This window comes from Silurus aristotelis (genome assembly GCF_946808225.1).
Source record: "Silurus aristotelis genome assembly, chromosome: 11".
Taxonomy (NCBI): Eukaryota; Metazoa; Chordata; class Actinopteri; order Siluriformes; family Siluridae; genus Silurus; species Silurus aristotelis.
The window spans coordinates 27,163,487-27,182,148 of record NC_139584.1 but is presented as its reverse complement, the minus strand read 5'-3'; the positions used below and the strand labels follow the sequence as shown (position 1 = coordinate 27,182,148).

General features: G+C 38.4%; 1 protein-coding gene across 2 annotated transcripts in view; it reads right to left on the bottom strand.

Moving 5' to 3' along the window:
* Positions 1–18,662, bottom strand: part of disp3 (dispatched RND transporter family member 3) — a 45,169-nt gene that overhangs the window by 5,054 nt on the left and 21,453 nt on the right. For both annotated transcript variants that reach the window (XM_083554094.1, XM_083554093.1), the window contains exons 4-18: positions 17,151–17,287; positions 16,581–16,715; positions 14,408–14,568; positions 13,358–13,497; positions 13,128–13,219; positions 10,082–10,231; positions 9,350–9,511; positions 8,933–9,073; positions 7,835–7,971; positions 6,314–6,483; positions 2,605–2,735; positions 1,997–2,172; positions 764–890; positions 413–558; positions 152–311 (exon numbers count right to left, since the gene is read on the bottom strand). In XM_083554094.1, the coding sequence (XP_083410220.1) occupies positions 152–311; positions 413–558; positions 764–890; positions 1,997–2,172; positions 2,605–2,735; positions 6,314–6,483; positions 7,835–7,971; positions 8,933–9,073; positions 9,350–9,511; positions 10,082–10,231; positions 13,128–13,219; positions 13,358–13,497; positions 14,408–14,568; positions 16,581–16,715; positions 17,151–17,287 (2,165 nt within the window). The remainder of the gene's footprint in view (positions 1–151; positions 312–412; positions 559–763; positions 891–1,996; positions 2,173–2,604; positions 2,736–6,313; positions 6,484–7,834; positions 7,972–8,932; positions 9,074–9,349; positions 9,512–10,081; positions 10,232–13,127; positions 13,220–13,357; positions 13,498–14,407; positions 14,569–16,580; positions 16,716–17,150; positions 17,288–18,662) is intronic.

The following is an 18,662-nucleotide window of genomic DNA, read 5'->3' as shown; positions in this document are numbered from 1 at the left end:
ATGGCACAGACATTAATTTGAGCTTGGTAAACTGAACTAAATAGTATGTAATTGCTTTAAATTGCAATTTATTATAACCATTCATGAGGGTAGACTGCATTGTGTATTGTCTCTGTCTTGTATTTATCCCCCAACTCCCTCTTTCATGTACCTATAATCTCCATGAAAATCTGCTTCCAGTGCTGGCAGGTCTGGAAGCCCCGTCGCAGAGCTGAACCTTGTGGGAGAGATGCTAACTGCTCCTGCAGGAAGCTCTCCCATTGTAGGAAATCTGAGTACGCTTGAAACGAGGACTTTCCTTTGTAGGTGGTCTGGGTTTCAAGTGGAATACAAATGAGACAATCGGACAGTGAGTATGTACTCATGCCGCAATATTAAACAATGAACGTTCCTTTAGTTATGCTAAACTCACTGATTCAAACGCCATTGAGATCCAGTGTACTCGCCCCCCCTGCATACCCACTGCACCATGGGAGAGCTGGCCAGGCAGGAGATTAGGCTCGGGAAGAGACTGACACTCGGGGTGGAGGAGAGGGAGGATGGATGTGAGACTGTTGCCTGGATCAGATGAAATAAGAAATACAACACAACAGGACGTTCCCCCGTTATTGGAAAATAATTAACAACCAGATGGTGCGATATAGATCGTTGGCAAGCAGAGTTATTCTTTCTGTCTAGTAGTTGATTATTTTCCTGAAATGTGTGACTCCGTAGATACCTCATTTCTTGTGTGTGTCAGCATGTGTGTGTTTGTCCTTTTCACCTGAAGGCAGGCATTGTGCCCCGCCAGGCTTGACAAGTTGTGTATTGGCACTGATGGCTTTGCAGAGTCGGCACAAGTGACCAATTTCATTGAAGAGATCAAAGTCAGGATCGTAGATCACACTGCCCTTTGTAGGGGGAAGGCAATGAAAAATAATTACTAAAAATTGCAATGTAGGCAAAATCAAAGCCAGATGTGCACAGTGACCTGATGACGTTAACAATATAGCAAAAAACCAAAAGCGGTATCTCTACTGTATATAAAATTACACATAGAAAAGCTTTCATTCTTAATTTCAGGATACGGACATGGATTAGACTTTTGTCTTTAACGTTATCTGATTCCATCTTATTCAACGCATCAAGTAATTTAGCATGAAAATTGCAGAAATGTTAAATGGCCCTAATGCTGTGACTAAAACCAAGTGATGTAGGTCTTCTCTGTAGCCACACATTAACAAATTCGTTTTGCTTTGCTGATTTAATTTCTATTCAAATCTGATAAAATAGTCAGAAAAGTGTCAGGTTCTAGTCCCAGAAGTCTCCAGAAGCAAATTGGTGCCATGAATACCATTCACCTTAAAGATATTTCCCGACTTGGTGTTTTGATGGTTGTGGGGAACGGGGATATTTCTAGCCTTTGCATCCAAGGCAAAATTCCTATTGCCCCCCCACCACAATGTTCCATCCCCACAGCATACAAATTTTCCGCAACCTTCCATAAATTAAGTTAAACATATTTAATGATCATTACAAAATTGGATGGATTATAATATGTAAACATATACTGTACATTGAACTTCAGCAGAAAAACAGATAAATAATTTAAATGCCTCAGTTGGTTGTTCCCTGGGGACCTTCTAGTTTGCCTATGCTTAGAAACAGTGCTAGTGGGGAGTGCTGTTTAATACATTTCCCAAATGGTGTTCAGCTGGGTGAAGATTTGGTAACTGGGATTTGGAGATTCTTCTTAAGCCATTCAAACAGCCCTTGTTTTTTACATGTTGTCACCCGTCTATACAGGAGGGAAAACGTAGATCCATAGCTAAACTAGAAACCAATCAAAGAAAAAAAGATTTAATAGCAACAAATTGTACGTTCAAAATGTGATTATATATATCTAAGTTAGTAGACCATTGTTTTTGGTACTGTAAGTACCACTTAGTTCTGTCAAACACAATCCAGGTCTAGAAGGTGGTATAGGTATAAGCAAGGAATGCATGTGTGCGCTCACCAGGTCTCCAATAACATGGTTGTCTGAATGCTGAGTGCGATTGACCCCGAGTATCCCAAATACAACAAACACCATGGCTCCGGTGTCCACCAGAGGGCGAACTGCTGGCTTTCCACATCCACCTCCACTACACGGGTTAAATCCAGATGTCTTTGAACTCTTCACCTCTCTAGGGACTGAGAAAGATGAACATAATCTCAATGATCATTTAGCTAAAGAATAGTTATTGAGATTATATATACAAACCAGCATCCGAATATTACGTGATAGTTCTGGAACCTTTCAACTTTGAGATATATGTAACCTGTATATGTCATGTATATATGTATATGTTAGGATGGAGGACTTTACTTGAAGATTTGGAAAGCTGCTGTGCTGTATACATTTTTAGGTTAGATTTGCTAATGGAAAGATGTCTAGGAAATTAAGAGAAAAGGTATGATAGATGTTTAGGGCTAGCACTATATTAAATAGTCTAATTTGAAGTGAATTTAAATATCCAATGCATGAACAAATTCAAGTGTCCTCCCTCATGTTTTTGAACTCAACAAAATTCAATAGTAGAGATGTTTGAAATGAGTTTATATCTGTTTGGGAAAATGTTCTACCTGCAGGCACAGGGGTGTAGAAACTGCCCTGAGTGGGTCCGTCATGCCCAGAACTGACCATACACCCTGGGGGTCCATCACACACACGACTAGGGTATGGGCTTATGGCGTTCTGGGCAAAGTACAACTTCCTGAAATGGGGAAAGCACACAGTTATATACAGTTCATAACAAATTGTGTGGAACATTTAGATTGTGAACAACAATAAACGCTTTGTGTAATATGCACCTGAGAAGGTATTCAATCTGACCAGTTCCCAGTTCCTCTGTTGGCCACAAGAGGAAGATGTTTCCTAATCAAGACTAATTGCTTTCACCTGTGACCTTACTGTGGTTAATTAAAAACTCTATTAGGTTTCCAGAGCTGTCGAATCTTTCTGTAAAATTCCACTAGCCATCAATAATGGTAGCAAGATCTTTCCTACAACTTTTGTTTCTACTTCCCTTCCTGATCCATGGCCATAACCTAAGCCATGCATGCCAATTCTCCAGAAGTATAAATAATGATCTGGAATGTTAATAGTAACTTACCAGATTCTAGGTCTAAATCTAACCTTGGCAAACACCATTCATAAGATAACAGGGGCCTCAATATTCAGACCCTTGATAAAGAGTCCTTTCCCACAGACCCATGGTCACTGAATATGCATTGCATTTTTGTATATATTGAAGATTTCTTTGCTATTTCCTTATCTTAGTATTTTAATATTTCCTTGAGTAAGCTATAAACCTTTCCTTGAACAAGGAGCTGCAGTACTGATTACATCACTTTAAATGATCTGGACACCTGCTTCAATGGTTATCATTAAGAAAATATCCTAAAGTGTACTCCTTGACTGCTCCATTTGCATGGTAATTTATGCGAACCTGAAGGAAAATATTAAAGAGATTATTCATTATAGGATTCCACTGATAGGCTTTCTGATGATTGTCGCCCTAAGAATTGTTCATCCTTTCAATTCCAAAAACTTCATCTATGGTGGTATACATCTTGCACCCAATCCAACACCTTGATTACCCATAAATACATGGTTATGCCCTTTGAATTAAACAACAACCCGGTTTGTTAAAATCCACTGACATGCTGAATGATTAAATCACTTCATCCATAAATTCACTACCCCAGAAGTACCTCTCACAGCCCTGCCCAACAAATCCCATATGTGGGTTACCTGGATCCCTGAGGCAGAACAGGAATAGAGCTCAAATGGCATTTTATTTCTGCTCTGATCCTAGTTGCTGACATTTTCACTGTAGAAGTTGATTAAACAGTGCTATCTCAGTGATCTGCAAATAATAAAAGTCGTCCATATACCTTTTTCTCATCATCTTTTACCTAGCCCTTTCCATCAATCTACTCCTCAATGGGTTAAGAGCAGATTTCAGATGTATATGACATATTATATATGTATATGACAAATAATATTATCCATCAAAACCTAGATTATGCATACATAAATAATGTACTGTACTGTCCATGTAATTCACCATAATTCCTTTGTGTCCTTTAACACATTCAACGTGACCCTGGTCTACATCATTCCATCCAAGAATGCAAAACTAGATCTTTATTCTCCAAAAATATCCAGCCTCCAGAGCTGAAAAATAAACGTAATACTATTGTCCTATCCTTGACAATTGTGGCGCAGGTCCATAAGTGAAATCCAATCTCAGGTATGGCTCACTATATTACCCCTTTTCTTAGTCAAAGACCCAAGTAGGTTGCCTTTGCAACCACCTCACTGTCCAGTCAGAAGCTTCTTGGCAAAGGTTTGTTCAAGACTCACGATTAGGTACTAGATGTAGAACTTTACATTTAAATACACTATTACTGAACCCTGACCCTTAAACCTCACTTAAACATCTATAAAACCTAGGAAACGCTCTTCCACAACCTCACCCACAACCTCACCTACCCCCTCACTTGGAATTGTCTGATCCACTGGGTTAAATAATGCTGCCAATTTACACAGATCAGCCACAGTTACCGTCTGTATCACTTAATTGCTCAGCGTCCAAATTTCTGTTAATTACACTAATTACAAGTGAATATTTCATTAGCCCAGATATTTGTTTAACAGTGCCAACACACTTGGAGGAGCTTCCATGTCATGTGACACCAGGCCTTTCTGTGTCAAGAAAAGCAGTGATGCAGGCTGACATCAAACTTTCCGTCAGGGCAAAAAGGATGCTCAGGACCTGCTAAAGAAATGTGCAAACCAAAAGTGGCAAAAGTACACACATCCTTCACTTAGAAAGAAGTACAGATACTCATGTTTTAAAAGACTCTGGTAAAAGTTAAAGTACTGACTACACTTTTTTACTAAAGGTAAAGTAAAGATGTTTGGACTCTGACATGTAAAAAGTAGCCTTTACTACTACCGGTTTTAGTGTCACGCTGGTAACTGGACCTCACATCATATTAATATTAGGGCTGTCAATCGATTAAAATATTTATTCACGATTAATCGCATGATTGTCGTTAGTCACCTCACGATTAATCACAATTCAATCGCACATTTTTATCTGTTCTAAATGTACCTTCAATTTATACTTTTCAATACTTTTAAAAACTTTATTCAACATGCACATGGACAAACATTGATTCTTTATGCAAATGTATGTTTATTATTAGTGAAACCAGACTCAACATAGAGCATGAAGACAAAATATTCTTGTAAATGTTTTAAAGTAATTATGGTGGACCTTAAAAGGGACCTTTGCTATGTTTCCACACGGACGGTTAAAGAGGTAATACCAGAGAAACAGTACCCTTTTCTAACTTTTATAAGGATTACATAATCAGAGAATATTTGTATTTTATTGGTTCATTTTGGTTTATTTACATGTAGGCATCTTAAGCTTTCTATTTCTATATTTATTATGTCTGTGAGGCGAGTATTTACTGAGATTCAGGTTGTTTTATTTATGTGTCTGTGAAGAGAGATGACAGAGATGGCAGAGAGCGCCCCCTGTCTGTTTTCTTTATGTTACAAAAGCACAGCATTTTGTTGTTATTTTGTGTATACAAATAAAAGTAAACCCTTTAAAGAATTATGTATTGCTCTTATCTGTAGGATCCAAAAAGACAGATGAATTTAGGTTCGTTTCGGCGTTATGACAAAAAAAAAAATGCTACAAAACGCACTGGCGTGTTTGTCGACCTCAGAGGGTTAATTGTGTGCAGTTAAAAGTACAGATATTTGTGTAAAGATTTAATGAGTGAAAGTAAAATGTAAATTGTGAAGTACTGATACCAGAAAAATCTGTAAGTGCAGTAACGAAGAATTTGTACTTTGTTACTTCCCACCTCTGGTGCAGACTAACCCCTTCTATCATGTTGGCCTCTGGAAAGTCTAAAGAAGCATGAATCCAGTGGTTTATTATCTTTATGTTTGGAATAATTTGGATTGACTCCACACTCTTGACCCAGACAAGTGTTTCTCCAGTTTCTAGTGTCTAAAGTGCATTACTTTTTGGCAGATTCTTGCATTAAACACATCATTTATCACGTAATTGTAAGTTCAAGAAATTAACATTCTCTCATTGAAAAACTGCACTTAAATCACTTGTTACAGTATATCCATTTTGTTGGCCATTTATAATACTCAATTATTACATTATGTGCTGCAGTGGCTTTCACCATCTGTTTTTTTGCTAAACCAAAGACTTCAACATGAGAAAAACGTATAAAAAACAATTCTGCTTACCTGCTGTTCTTCTGCTCGCTAGGCGCCACAAAGAAGCTGAAGTTTGACCTCCAGCCATGGCGAGGGTCGCATGACCCCAAGGTCAACATCCACCGTGGCCGAGGATGGTAGGCATGCGACACGCACACTGTAAGCCGTGCGCTAAAGTTGCCATGGTGACTGTTATAAGCCTGTTGCAATAATAATAAAACCATCATAAGCCGGCGCATTTATGAACTGGTGTTTACAAGCTATTATCGATTTTTTTTTCCGACAGAGATTGACAGTTTACAAAACAAGTGCTTAAGTGAAATCACGTACAGTTTCTCCAGCCAGGCATAAGCAATGAAGTTTATGGATTTTCATAAAGCAATGCAGACATTAACCTCTTTTAAAGACCGGGACGATTTGACTGGAAAGATTATTCGATGCTCATGCATTTTATAATATGTTCCATCACTTTGCACTAACTTCTGTCAGAACATCTTAAAGCTGTGCCATGGTTCATAACTCACACTTTATATTGCACTGTTTATACGAATGCGCTGTTTGTTCTCTAAAAAGCCTTGTATCTATGATCTTATAGAGCATTAGTTGGTCTGAATCTAGCAAAAGTGCTCCAAGGAAGGAATAGTGGTGAACCGGCAACAGGGTCATAGGCGGCCGAGGCTCATTGATGCATGTGGGGAGCGAAGGCTGGTCCGTGTGGTCCGATCCAACAGATGAGCTCCTGTAGCTCAAATTGCTAAAGCAGTTAATGCTGTTTATGCTCGATGGATTGCAACTGTTTTGGCAGCAAAAAGGGTCGAACACAATATCAGGCAGGAGGTCATAATGTTATGCCTGATCAGTAGCTATAAAGGTATGCCTGGTCAGTGTGTGTGTGTATATATATATATATATACACACACACACACACACACACACACACACACACACACACACACACACACACACACCATTCAATTAAAAAGCCTAAGATTTATTTAGAATCCTTGTTATTTTCGTGTTTGATATTTTGGGTTTTGATCCGTTTTGGTACTGCTTTTGATTAAAAATTATGGATTTCCTCTTCCTTCTCTCCATTAAAAGCTGCAACTGCATCATTCTGAGCCAATTTTTCATGACCACAAACGACCATCTAATTACAACTGGCCCTGGGGATTCCTATTTATTTATTTTTTTTAGATATTAGTCTGTTCAGCTGGTCACTCTAATAACACACAGTAGGTTTAACTACAAAAAATAAGGTTGAATATTCAGGAATCGGAAGCTCCATGGTTTTAATAAAACTGACATTTTGCATAACATATTGCAAAGTTTTAAATATTTGAAGCAAAAAGTCGGTACTGTGTGTGTCAGTGGAATTTATTCCCGGCCTACAAAAGGTTTGAGGATCCCTTGGTGTGCCTGATATGCATTAACCAGTGAGACATGCCTAGGCTTGAGTGTGTGTGTGTGTGTGTGTGTGTGTGTGTGTGTGTGTGTGTGTGTGTGTGTGTGTGTGTGTGTGTGTGTGTGTGTGTGTGTGTGTGTGTGGACCTGAAATGATGGCACGTCTCCATGCCTGGGGCTCAGTGCTCTCCAGGGAGCAGGCATGCTGGCACTTAGAGAGTAGCGGTAGAGGGTAACAGGTGCATCTACCTCCAGCTTAGACACAAAAACCGTCAGTAGGCCATCTGTAGGGAAGATAAATTAAGCTTTTAATTTATGGACACAACCACCTGCTGAGCCTTAATATGATGAACTTCATTGATATTCCAAATGCTAGACATTGTTTACATACAGACCCTGATTTATTATTATCATTTTTTTAACTACTTTAACTAGATATGAATGTATTTATTTGTACATTGTTCACAAATGTGGTATTATATATATATATATATATATATATATATATATATATATATATATATATATATATATATATATATATATATATATATATATATATATATATATATATATATATTTTATTATTATTATTTTTTTTAAGAAAGCATTAAATAAGTCTAGACTTTTAATTTAAGTTAATGGCAACAGTGCCAATTAATTGCCATTTTGTCATTTGCAGTTTTATGAACTTTACCTTTTATAGAGGCATGTGGGTGTCACTAATTACACTTCTTTGCTGTGAAATTGCACATGACATTCTAAACATACAGTATATTGTCGAACGTTTGTGGACACCTGACTATTTCTGGCTTTTTGAATATCCTTTTTTTTTAGATCGAGGACCATTTACATTTATAACAAATACAATACAATACAATTATAACAAATGTAAATGAGCATAAATCTCACCAAGGACACACCAAACTCTAGTGGGGAGGTGGTAGCTAAATGGTTAAGGCACTGGGCTTTGGATATAAAAGTCACGGGTTCAAATCCCAACCAAACCAAGCTGCCACTCCTGGGCCCCTGAGTAAGGCCCTTAACCCTGAAACTGTTAAAAACAGTTGTACGAATGGGATAAATCTTGCTTTGTATAAGGACATCTGCCAAATACTGCAAATGCGTTAGCGTGATGGTCGACTGTCCACATATTTTTGGCAATGTAATGTACATCGGTATCGTATTTTCAAGCTATAAATAAGTGTTTACAATGTAATTATTACTGTGCAGTATAAATTAGACCTGTTGTACTGCGTGTGCCGTTAATGATATTTTGCTGTCTCGGACTCCCTTCTGCTCGGCTTGACGGGGTTTTTTTCCTTGATGTGGAGCTCATGGCGTGAACACTGCTGTGCAAGCTGTGAGGTGTTTCCATAAACACTCCTACGGGACACAAAGTGAAACCATTTAAGAGCCATCCATAATGCAGCACAGCAGAAATAAAAGTAACAAAAGCCTCGAATTCTGGGGCAAAGCGGTGTCAAAGTCAGTTACGTATCAGCATTGAGCAAGTTTCTAGCCCTTCTGAATTATTCATTACTGATTTATTCTGTCTTTAGGTTCCTGAGCATCGTTATGAAAGAATGCGAGAGCTCCTCTGAGGTAATGCGAAGGAGATAGGAAGGAAATGAGATGTGTAGGAGTGTAGTCGCTTCTCACCCGAACACATGTGACAGGCTATCCCCTGGGCGCTCAGGTTGCTACGGAGATCCAGCAGTTGCTGTAAGTTGGTGTTGTGGTGGAAGAGGGCAGGTGCATGACTGGCCGGTTTGAGGAGGCTACAGCAACATGCTGAAGCAAGCAGGACCACAATGTATAGAGCTGAGAGAGAGAGAGAGAACGGAAAACACCAGGTTACTGGTACACCGCTACTAAAACTTTATTTTTAATTTTAATAAGTGAATAATAACATAACATTATACATACCATAATATTTAATGTTTTAAATATATTAACTATTAACATAGTTGTTATCTTACTACATAAGCATGATGGCAAAATATGTACGGATCGGAAGGTTCTGAGTTCAAATCCCAGCACCACCAAGATGCCGGTGCTGGCCCCCTGAGCAACAACCCTTTCCCTCAGGTGCTCAGTTTTATGGCAGGATTGTAAATGTAAATAAATGAAAGTAAAGATTAAGGCTATTTATGGAACATGCTTGGGGAGGGGGACTATTTATACAATAATGCTTAAAAAATAGCATCAGAAATATGTATAAAATACATATATATGTAATATGTAGCTACAATTTTATTTGGTTGTAAAAATCTATCAAAACCTTCAGTCAGCTACTTGTTTTACAGCTTTGTATTTTCCCTCCATCCGAAATATTAATAGCCATTTAAGATCTTTTTTTTTTCAGTTTTTTTTTCAGGATTTCAGTCTCACCTATAATTGCCTTGCGTCTCTTAACCGCGGGCTCAGCCACCCAGGATCGCAGTGCACTCTGGAGCTTGGCACTCACCAACCCGATGTTCCCTTCTGCAGATGCATCTGGGAGAGGCAGCAGATCTGCATCAAACTCGGATTCGTGGAGATCTGGGGCAGATTGACAGGCAGTTTACTGTCACAGTGAACCGTCATAATTGTCGTGTTTCAGCTGCGAATGCACGACATGGAAACAAAATTCACTTGTTTTAAAATGAGGGTTATATTTTTTAATTCAGTTTTGTTTTATTGGCGTGACCGAACAAATTTTCTGCACCGATTTACAAAAGAGAGGCAGTTCAATACTCAGTAAACATTACAGCAGTGGAATACTTTTTTAGACATTTCATACTGATGCTCGAAAAGAATATTTATACTTGTCAGGACATCAAGCATTTTCAGTTTTCCCTATTACTGCCAGCTTACATAGTATTAGCTTAAATCCTCTGAAAAGGATTTAGGATCAGCTTATTATTATTGTTTTTTTTTTTTTCTTTTTTCAAATGATCAAATGATAAATATCTAGCAGGGGACCTGTTTTTAACACGTTTTTTTTTAAAAACAAGCGTTGTTAGTTTTCTTCTCATTATAATCAGTAAGTAATTAGTATGACACATTATGTAAATAATTAGTATAATGATGATTTCTTCATCATGGCACCTGATAGTGGGTGGGATATACAGTATTAAGCAGCAAACATTTTGCCTTCAAAGTTAATGTGTAATAAGCAGGAAAAATGGGCAAGCGTAATGATTTGAGTTTGACAAGAGCCAAATTGTGATGGCTAGACGACTGGGTATTTTATTCATGACTCACTGTGGTTTGAACTGTAGTCCTTTCTGCATAGGTGTGTTTTGAAATCATTCATGGTTTCTATTTGACCTTTTTTGACATTCTGATTTGTACCTTTCAAACTCTTCAGTGGAATAAAATCTCATACATACATTATATGGACCATGAGATTTGCTTTGTAAACATCCCATTCCACATTTAGTCTCAATTTGGTGTTATAATAACCTCCACTTTTCTGGGAAGATGTTCCACTAGATTTTTGGAGGATGTTTGTGGAGATTTAGTCTGGTACTGATGTATGTGAGGTGAGGAGGCCTGGGTGCAGTCAGTGTTCCAAATCATCCCAAAGGTATTCAATAGGGTTGAGGTCAGTTCTCTATAGCCGGAAATCTTTCACTCTAATCCATGTAAAGCATATCTTCATGGATCTGGCTCTGTGCAATGGGGCATTGTCATGCTAGAACAGGTTTCGGTCCCCTATTTAAGGTAAAGGAAAAAAATTTGATGCTACTACATCCTACAGCCTCTAACTTTGTGGTAACAGTTTGGGGTTGACCCACATATGGATGGAAAAGTCAGGTGTCCCAAAGGTTTTTCTCCATGTAGTGTACATTTTTGCATTTTTTTATAATTTGTATATTTTGAGCACATCTGTGGCTCGTTTCTCATTATCAGATCGAAGCCACACTAAGCCATTACTCACTTTATAGACATCCAGGATGTACCAATCGTTCTGTCTGTCTGGAACCTTATCAGTTAAATAAAAGCAAAATGTCTGCTGACAGAGAGGAACGAGGTATTGTACTGTACTAAGCTTCCCATCAGAGCAGTCAAAGCTCTTTAGAGAGCAACCTACTGAACTAAGAGGAGATATTAATGACGAGGGGAATGGGGCTGACGTGCCCCTTCCTGACACCACCATGTGTCATCTGCCATACAGGTGAAAAGAGATGTTCATTCAGCCAGACATACTAATGTGGTGTGTGTGTGTGTGTGTGTGTGTGTGTGTGTGTGTGTGTGTGTGTGTGTGTGTGTGTGTGTGTGTGTTATAACTCATTCATCACTTCTGTTGAGATATGAGATTCTGGGAATTGAGTGCCATCATTGATTTGTTTGAAATCCAAAAAGCACTGATAAGCGCTGAGTAGGGATGAATGGCTGGCGATTTCAAAAGGAGGTATACATGCGATACTTAACTTATTTACAATGAGTAATACCAACAACTGATACTACACAATACTACATGATTTAAGCTTAGTATACACCGACCAGGCATAACATTATGACTGGTGAAGTGAATATCATTGAGCATCTCTTTAATAAACATTCTGTTCTCAAAGTTGATGTTTTAGAAGCAGGAAAAATGGGCGAGCGTAAGGATTTAAGTGAGTTTGACAAATTGTGATGGCTAGATGACTGAATCAGAGCATCCCCAAAACCACAGCTCTTGTGGGGTTCCCCAGTCTGCAGTGGTCTGTATCTATCAAAAGTGGTCCAAGGAAGGAACAGTGGTGAACCGGTGACAGGGTCATAGGCGGCTAAGATGGCTCATTGATGGCTCACCAAGTTGCTGATGAAATTAATGCTGTTAATGCTCAACAAGTCAGAAATGTCTTGGCAGCAAATGAGGGCTAACACAATATTAAACAGGTGGCCATAAAGTTATGCCTGGTCAGTGTATATGGTCACAAGGCAAGGGCAAGGACAAGGGAATCTGAATATGCATGGACTTTTAAAGGGGGCGTTCATGCTCCAATTTTTATACCTTTAACTTCCATTTATACGTAGGCAAATTCTGGAGACGTTTCGCATATTTACTGCGTTCCAAAGTTCATATTTGGTGAATTCTAAACTCCGAAATCGTATTATGTGAAAATCTCTCTATCGCGTGACCTCTCCACAAAACGTAAAATTATTAAAGAACTGACTATAGAGCTGCTTTAGTGTGCCCCTTTACATAACGCAGCTTTCAATTAAATCAAAGTCAAAATACAAGTGGCCTGTTTCGTCGCCGCACACAGGAACAGATAATCCGTTTAAACTCTGGCATGATGTCATATCCAGTTGCTGAAACCATATTCACAGCAGGTCTCCTCGGACATCTTGCATGCTAAAAGGGTGACACCCCTTAAACTGATAAACCAACCAATTCATAGATTTCATATAGAACATTCAGATTTTTCTAATGTAATAAACCATAACTGATGAAACACACCTGGATCTGTCTCTACGGTCAAAAGAGCCACATCATCATCCTCATCTGAAAGAGGGCTCAGATTGCCTGAGAGTGTATTTAGTGTACTCCACCTGTAGTAATAAAAATAACAATAATATAGAAGTATGTGAAAGTAGAATATTGTCTTATCTATATTAGATAAAGGCAAATGATAAACACACATTACTTAACATTATTAGCATCAGAAATCAGAAATCAGAAATCGTTACCATTTTGGACAGGCGTTAGAGTGGGCAGGGGTGCACCGATTCCAAATGCAGAGAGCAGCAGGCATGAGAATGGACACCCAGAGCCAGCAGCAACTCACGATGAGAGACATGAACAGACTAAAGTCATGCACCGCTGGTATCTGCATACATAATGTATAAAGAGGAGCCAAAGCTGCTGAGTGTCAAATATACTTCAAATTATGCAACTTCTTTTGTGTCTTTCTTGTCATGTTTTATAATTCCCACTATTTTCATTTTCATGTACTGAATAAACATGAGCTGAAGGTTGGAAAGTCTAAGAAACAAACAAACAAAAAAAACCCACCTGATCATTTTATTAATGTCTCATTGCGGTGTTATTACAGCTTATTTAATTACTCTCAATCTTCTGAGATTCAAAAGTGTGTCTCATTTGCATTCCCTGGAGTATTTATCTATTCTATACAGTCAATTATCGAGACTTCTCATTGTCTTTTCTACTATGGTCCAGGAGACTTTTAACACTGTGGCATCATGGCCCATTTTATTGCTTAATTTTAGAAAAAAATCCAAAGTATTTGATGTTGAGAATGTTTTAAGACATCAAAATTTTTCTTTATACTTAAATAATAAATAGATATATATTTTCAAACCAAAAGCAATAATTTTGTATTTTTGTATAATTCTTTATTGGATTTTCAAAGTGGTAATTATTTGTATTCAAACAGCAGGCTTTTATCCAAGTCCTTTTAAGCAATCGATTCCTACACATCGAGTGTCTTTGATGTTAGGCAAAAGACACGAAGCGCAACATATTTAATAAAAAGTTGCCTTTATTTATTTTTCCACCTCCCCATATTGTACGCCACCGGGCCACAGCTATTGTTAAGGAATGTTAAGACCATTGTTTCTGTTTAAAGGTATAAAACCAAAGTAAAAAATTTTTTGGATGAACATGAATTGATTCATGTTAATGTCATGTACTAATACAGTAATCTGGGCCAACCATAAAGGGAAATGATCAATGGTCAGTGGTGCAGCTGATATTGGTTCAAGGTGTTGTATCAGTACCTGAGAGAAGGCGTTGGCTGCATAGGCGGCTGCTGTGGTGAAGGAGGTGAGGAAGGTGGCTCGGCTTGCCGTCTTTACCGTATGGATCATACGCTGCTCAGCTCCTGCGACATGAGCTGCCTGTCTGAATGTACTGATAAACACAAACACATCATCCACCCCTAGGAAAAAATGAGAAAAGGAAAAAGGATTGAGAGGATTTTATTTGAATGAAATAGGCTTAAGAAGCACAAGAGTTCTACAGCCATTCAAAAGAAGGCTTTCTGTGCCTTATAGAGCTTTTTTCCTCTAATAAAGGCTTCATGTCAATAGCAAACTCTGCGATTTGGGAATTTCCCCAAGCTACAGTGCTTTCGAAATTGGAAACTCTTCGCCTTGTGCTGAGCCGTTAAAAGAATTTGATTGCAGCAGTCGCTCGGATTTTGTGATGATCATGTGTTGAATACGGTTGGCTGAATACTGACAATGTAATAGTGGAGGACAGACTTTATAAGAGATGTACTGTAGATAGTATTTCAGTTTTATGGAATCAATTTAGGAGAATGTTGTTGGGCAATATTTCAGTGACCTACAGCACCTACTTTATATTATTCAAAACTAGCATTTTTTAAATCCATGGTGAAGTGACTGTGTTTGTATAGAGTTAAACATCAGTTGACTTTAAATGTGGTGGAATTTGGGCGCATTTGTTGAATATAGTTACAACATTTAAGATGCAATGAAACCGGCAAAAAATACATTAATAGTCAATAGTCAAATGAAAACATCTGAAGGGTAAAGGACATTGCATTCACTTTAAGGAAGAAGGACTTTGCATTCACAGAATGATTTACTAAACCCTGAATACTGGATTTACAGTACTAAAGGAGAAAGTACCCCAATTCACTGAAGGGGAAAGGACACAGGATTCACTAAAGGAGAAATAATATGGGATTCACCGAAAGGGAAAGGACACAGTATTCACTGCAGGGAAAAGGATATGGGATACACTAAAAAAAAGGGGAAAGAACAGGGAATTCCCTAAAGGAAAATGGACACCAGTTAACTGAAGGTGAAAGGACCCTACAGGGGATTGGCCACTGGATTTACTAAAGGGAGACACTGAAGGGTGAAAGAACACTGAAATCACTGAATGGGAAAGGACATGGAATTGACTAAAGGGGAAGGACATATGATTCTATGAAGGGTTAATGGCCTTTCAGTAGACGAGAAAGGATACACGATTTACAAAAAAAAAGCTAGAGTTGATGACATTCAAGTTTGGAAATTCTGGAAAAAAAAACAGCCTTATATTTTTTTTAGTAATGCTATTACAGCTTATTTAAACCCTTTCTGTTTCAATCTTTTGCGATGCTAAATGTCTGGAAGCATGTGGCTCATTTACAGTCTCCGGTGTTTTTAGCTATCCGATACAGTAAACGCTCATGACTTGTCAATTTGTTTTCTGTTATGGTTCCAATAACTTTTATATTTAAACAAAACGGTGGCATCCTTACACCTGAATATTTTCTATTTAATATTAAAAGCCTTCCATTATTCTGCACAACGACCTGTTTTAAATACAGCTTGATAAAAAAAATAACACTATTGGAACTTCATAGTTCAGCAGTAAAAAAAAAAGATTTTTTTATTTGGCTTAAACCAGCATTCCTTTTGTATTTCTTTTTATTCGCTATTGGATTTTCAACATTGGTGTTGATTGTACTTTAAACAGCAGGCTCCTCAGGCTCAGCACGCATAACAGCTAGCAGCGTTACAGTGCTCACTTTCGTATTGTCTCGATTTGTTTACCTTTCCATGTGTATTTTGTTTTCTTTTTATGTCTGGTCTCCACCTATGTTTTGTCTGTGGTTGTCTCCATCATGTGTTTCTATTACTGGCACATGTTTACAGTTTACCCTTGATTTGCTTAGATTGTCTTTTGTTTGGTCTCGTGCTTTTGTTTTTTCATCCTGCTCTGTCCCATATTTTGTGTTTTTTGTCTTTGCCGTTTGCTGATTGCCTTACCTCTGCCTGTGTATTGTTTCTGATTCTGATTCATGTTTCAGATTTGTATGCCTGGTCCATAAATAAAATGCTTACCCGCACTTGGATCCATCTCACTTACAGTCTTTAAGAACAGAAAATGCGGAAATACCCTTGCAATTTGGGAAACTCATCTGTAAACACTTACCAATGCCGATAATTATGAAGGCTGCCACACCGTTAAGAATGCCCAAGTACTTCACCCCGAACATGACATGATAGAGGAACAGAGCCACCAAGCAGCTCAGGCCAATACTAGCCAAGCCAAAAAATGTCAGAAACACTACACAGAAAAAAGAAAAGATTAAAAGAGGTTCAGTTTAATGTACAAAATGTAGGTGAAAGGAAGCCAGGAAAGAAAGTAATGCTGCTGTGCCATAACAGACTGATCATTTTTAGTTGTAATATGGTCTTGGTATAGTTTAATAGGCTTTACAAAGGTTTATATTCTCATTGATTGTGTTAGAAGAGCTTTTGAGGATATGCTAGTAACAATCTTGCGCTATTTCCCCAAGCTCACAGAGAAAGACTCATAGGCTGAGGTTGAGGTTATGCTAGAAATTAAAGTCTTCAACCTAAACAGAGTAAAATATACTAAATATAGTAAAATGCTATTTATGATATAGTGTCTGCTGCTGAACGAAACGATTTCATAAGTAATCTTACCCACCCACAACCGATTTAATCAAATGGAAAAAATATTGTGTGCAAACCTTACATGAGAAAGAAGTCAGGATATAGACCAGCACTGCTATACAGGCACCACTGAATAAAGCCAGCAACATGTCGCTGTGGAATGTCCTTCTGACCTCATCATCAAAAAGCTCGGTACCCCCATAAAGTACCTTCACCTTGCTGTGAAAGAGATGGAGAGACACAAAAGAACAGCAGGGTGGAGATATATGTGTAAGAGAAAGAGCAAATTGACCATTAACAAGATTTAAGGCACAAAAAAAAGATGGAAGAGATATAAGCATGGACAAAAAAAAAAGATTACTCAGCATGGGCAGTCTGATGGAAGACATGAAATTATATTATTAGATCACACCATTTCAAGGAATAATTGTTTGGAACCCCTTTTATAGCACCTTTGGCTTGCTGAAATGGGGATGAAGAGTGTAGTGTAAAGAACTGCAGTAAAAACGGCAAAGACAAAAGAATAGAGCAATTAAACTAGGAAAATGATTTGCTCCACATATGCAAATACATTATACCTAAGACTTTAGTCTTAGAAAATAATGGTTTTTGACCTCATTTTATGGTGAATTGGAGGCTGCCTAAAACGTATGTTTTTTTGCTTTTGTACTTTCCACTTGCCAGAAAAGACAATTCACTGAAGAGGAAAATATATGCGATTTACTGACAACGAAAGGACATAGGATTCACTGTGGGGGGAACAGTCACTATATTCACTGACAGGAAAATGCCACTGGATTAATTGAAGGGGGAAGGACACAAGATAGATTAAAAATGCAAAAGATATTTACTGAATTTACTGCAGGGGAAAGTACACAGGATTCAGTAACAGGGAAAGTATACAGGATTCACTAAAGGAGAAAGGACAAGAGATTCACTGAAGGAGAAAGGACTCTAATCACTGAAGGGGAAAGTACATGTGATTCACTAAAGGGGAAAGGACCACAATCACTAAAGGGGAAAGGACATAGGATTCACTATAGAGGAAAGGACCCCAATCACTGAAGGGGAAAGGACATGGGAATCACTGAAGGGAAAAGGACATGGGATTCATTAAAGGGGTAAGGACCCTAATCACTGAAGGGGAAAGAACAAGGGATTCACTGAAGGGAAAAGGACACGGGATTTACTGAAGGGGAAAGGACACGGGATTCACTGAAGGAGAAAGGGCACAAGATTCACTGAAGGGGAGAGGACCCCAATCACTGAAGGGAAAGGACACAGGATTCACTAAAGGGGAAAGGACACAGGATTCACTAAAGGGGTAAGGACACGGAATTCACTGAAGGGGAAAGGACCCCGATCACCGAAGGTAAAGGACACAGGATTCACTAAAGGGAAAAGGACACGAGATTCACTGAAGGGGAAAGGACACAGGATTCACTGAAAGGGGAAAGGACCCCAATCACTGAAGGTGAAAGGAAATGGGATTCATTAAAGGGGTAAGGACCCTAATCACTGAAGGGGAAAGAACACGGGATTCACTGAAGGGAAAAGGACACGGGATTCACTGAAGGGGAAAAGACACGGGATT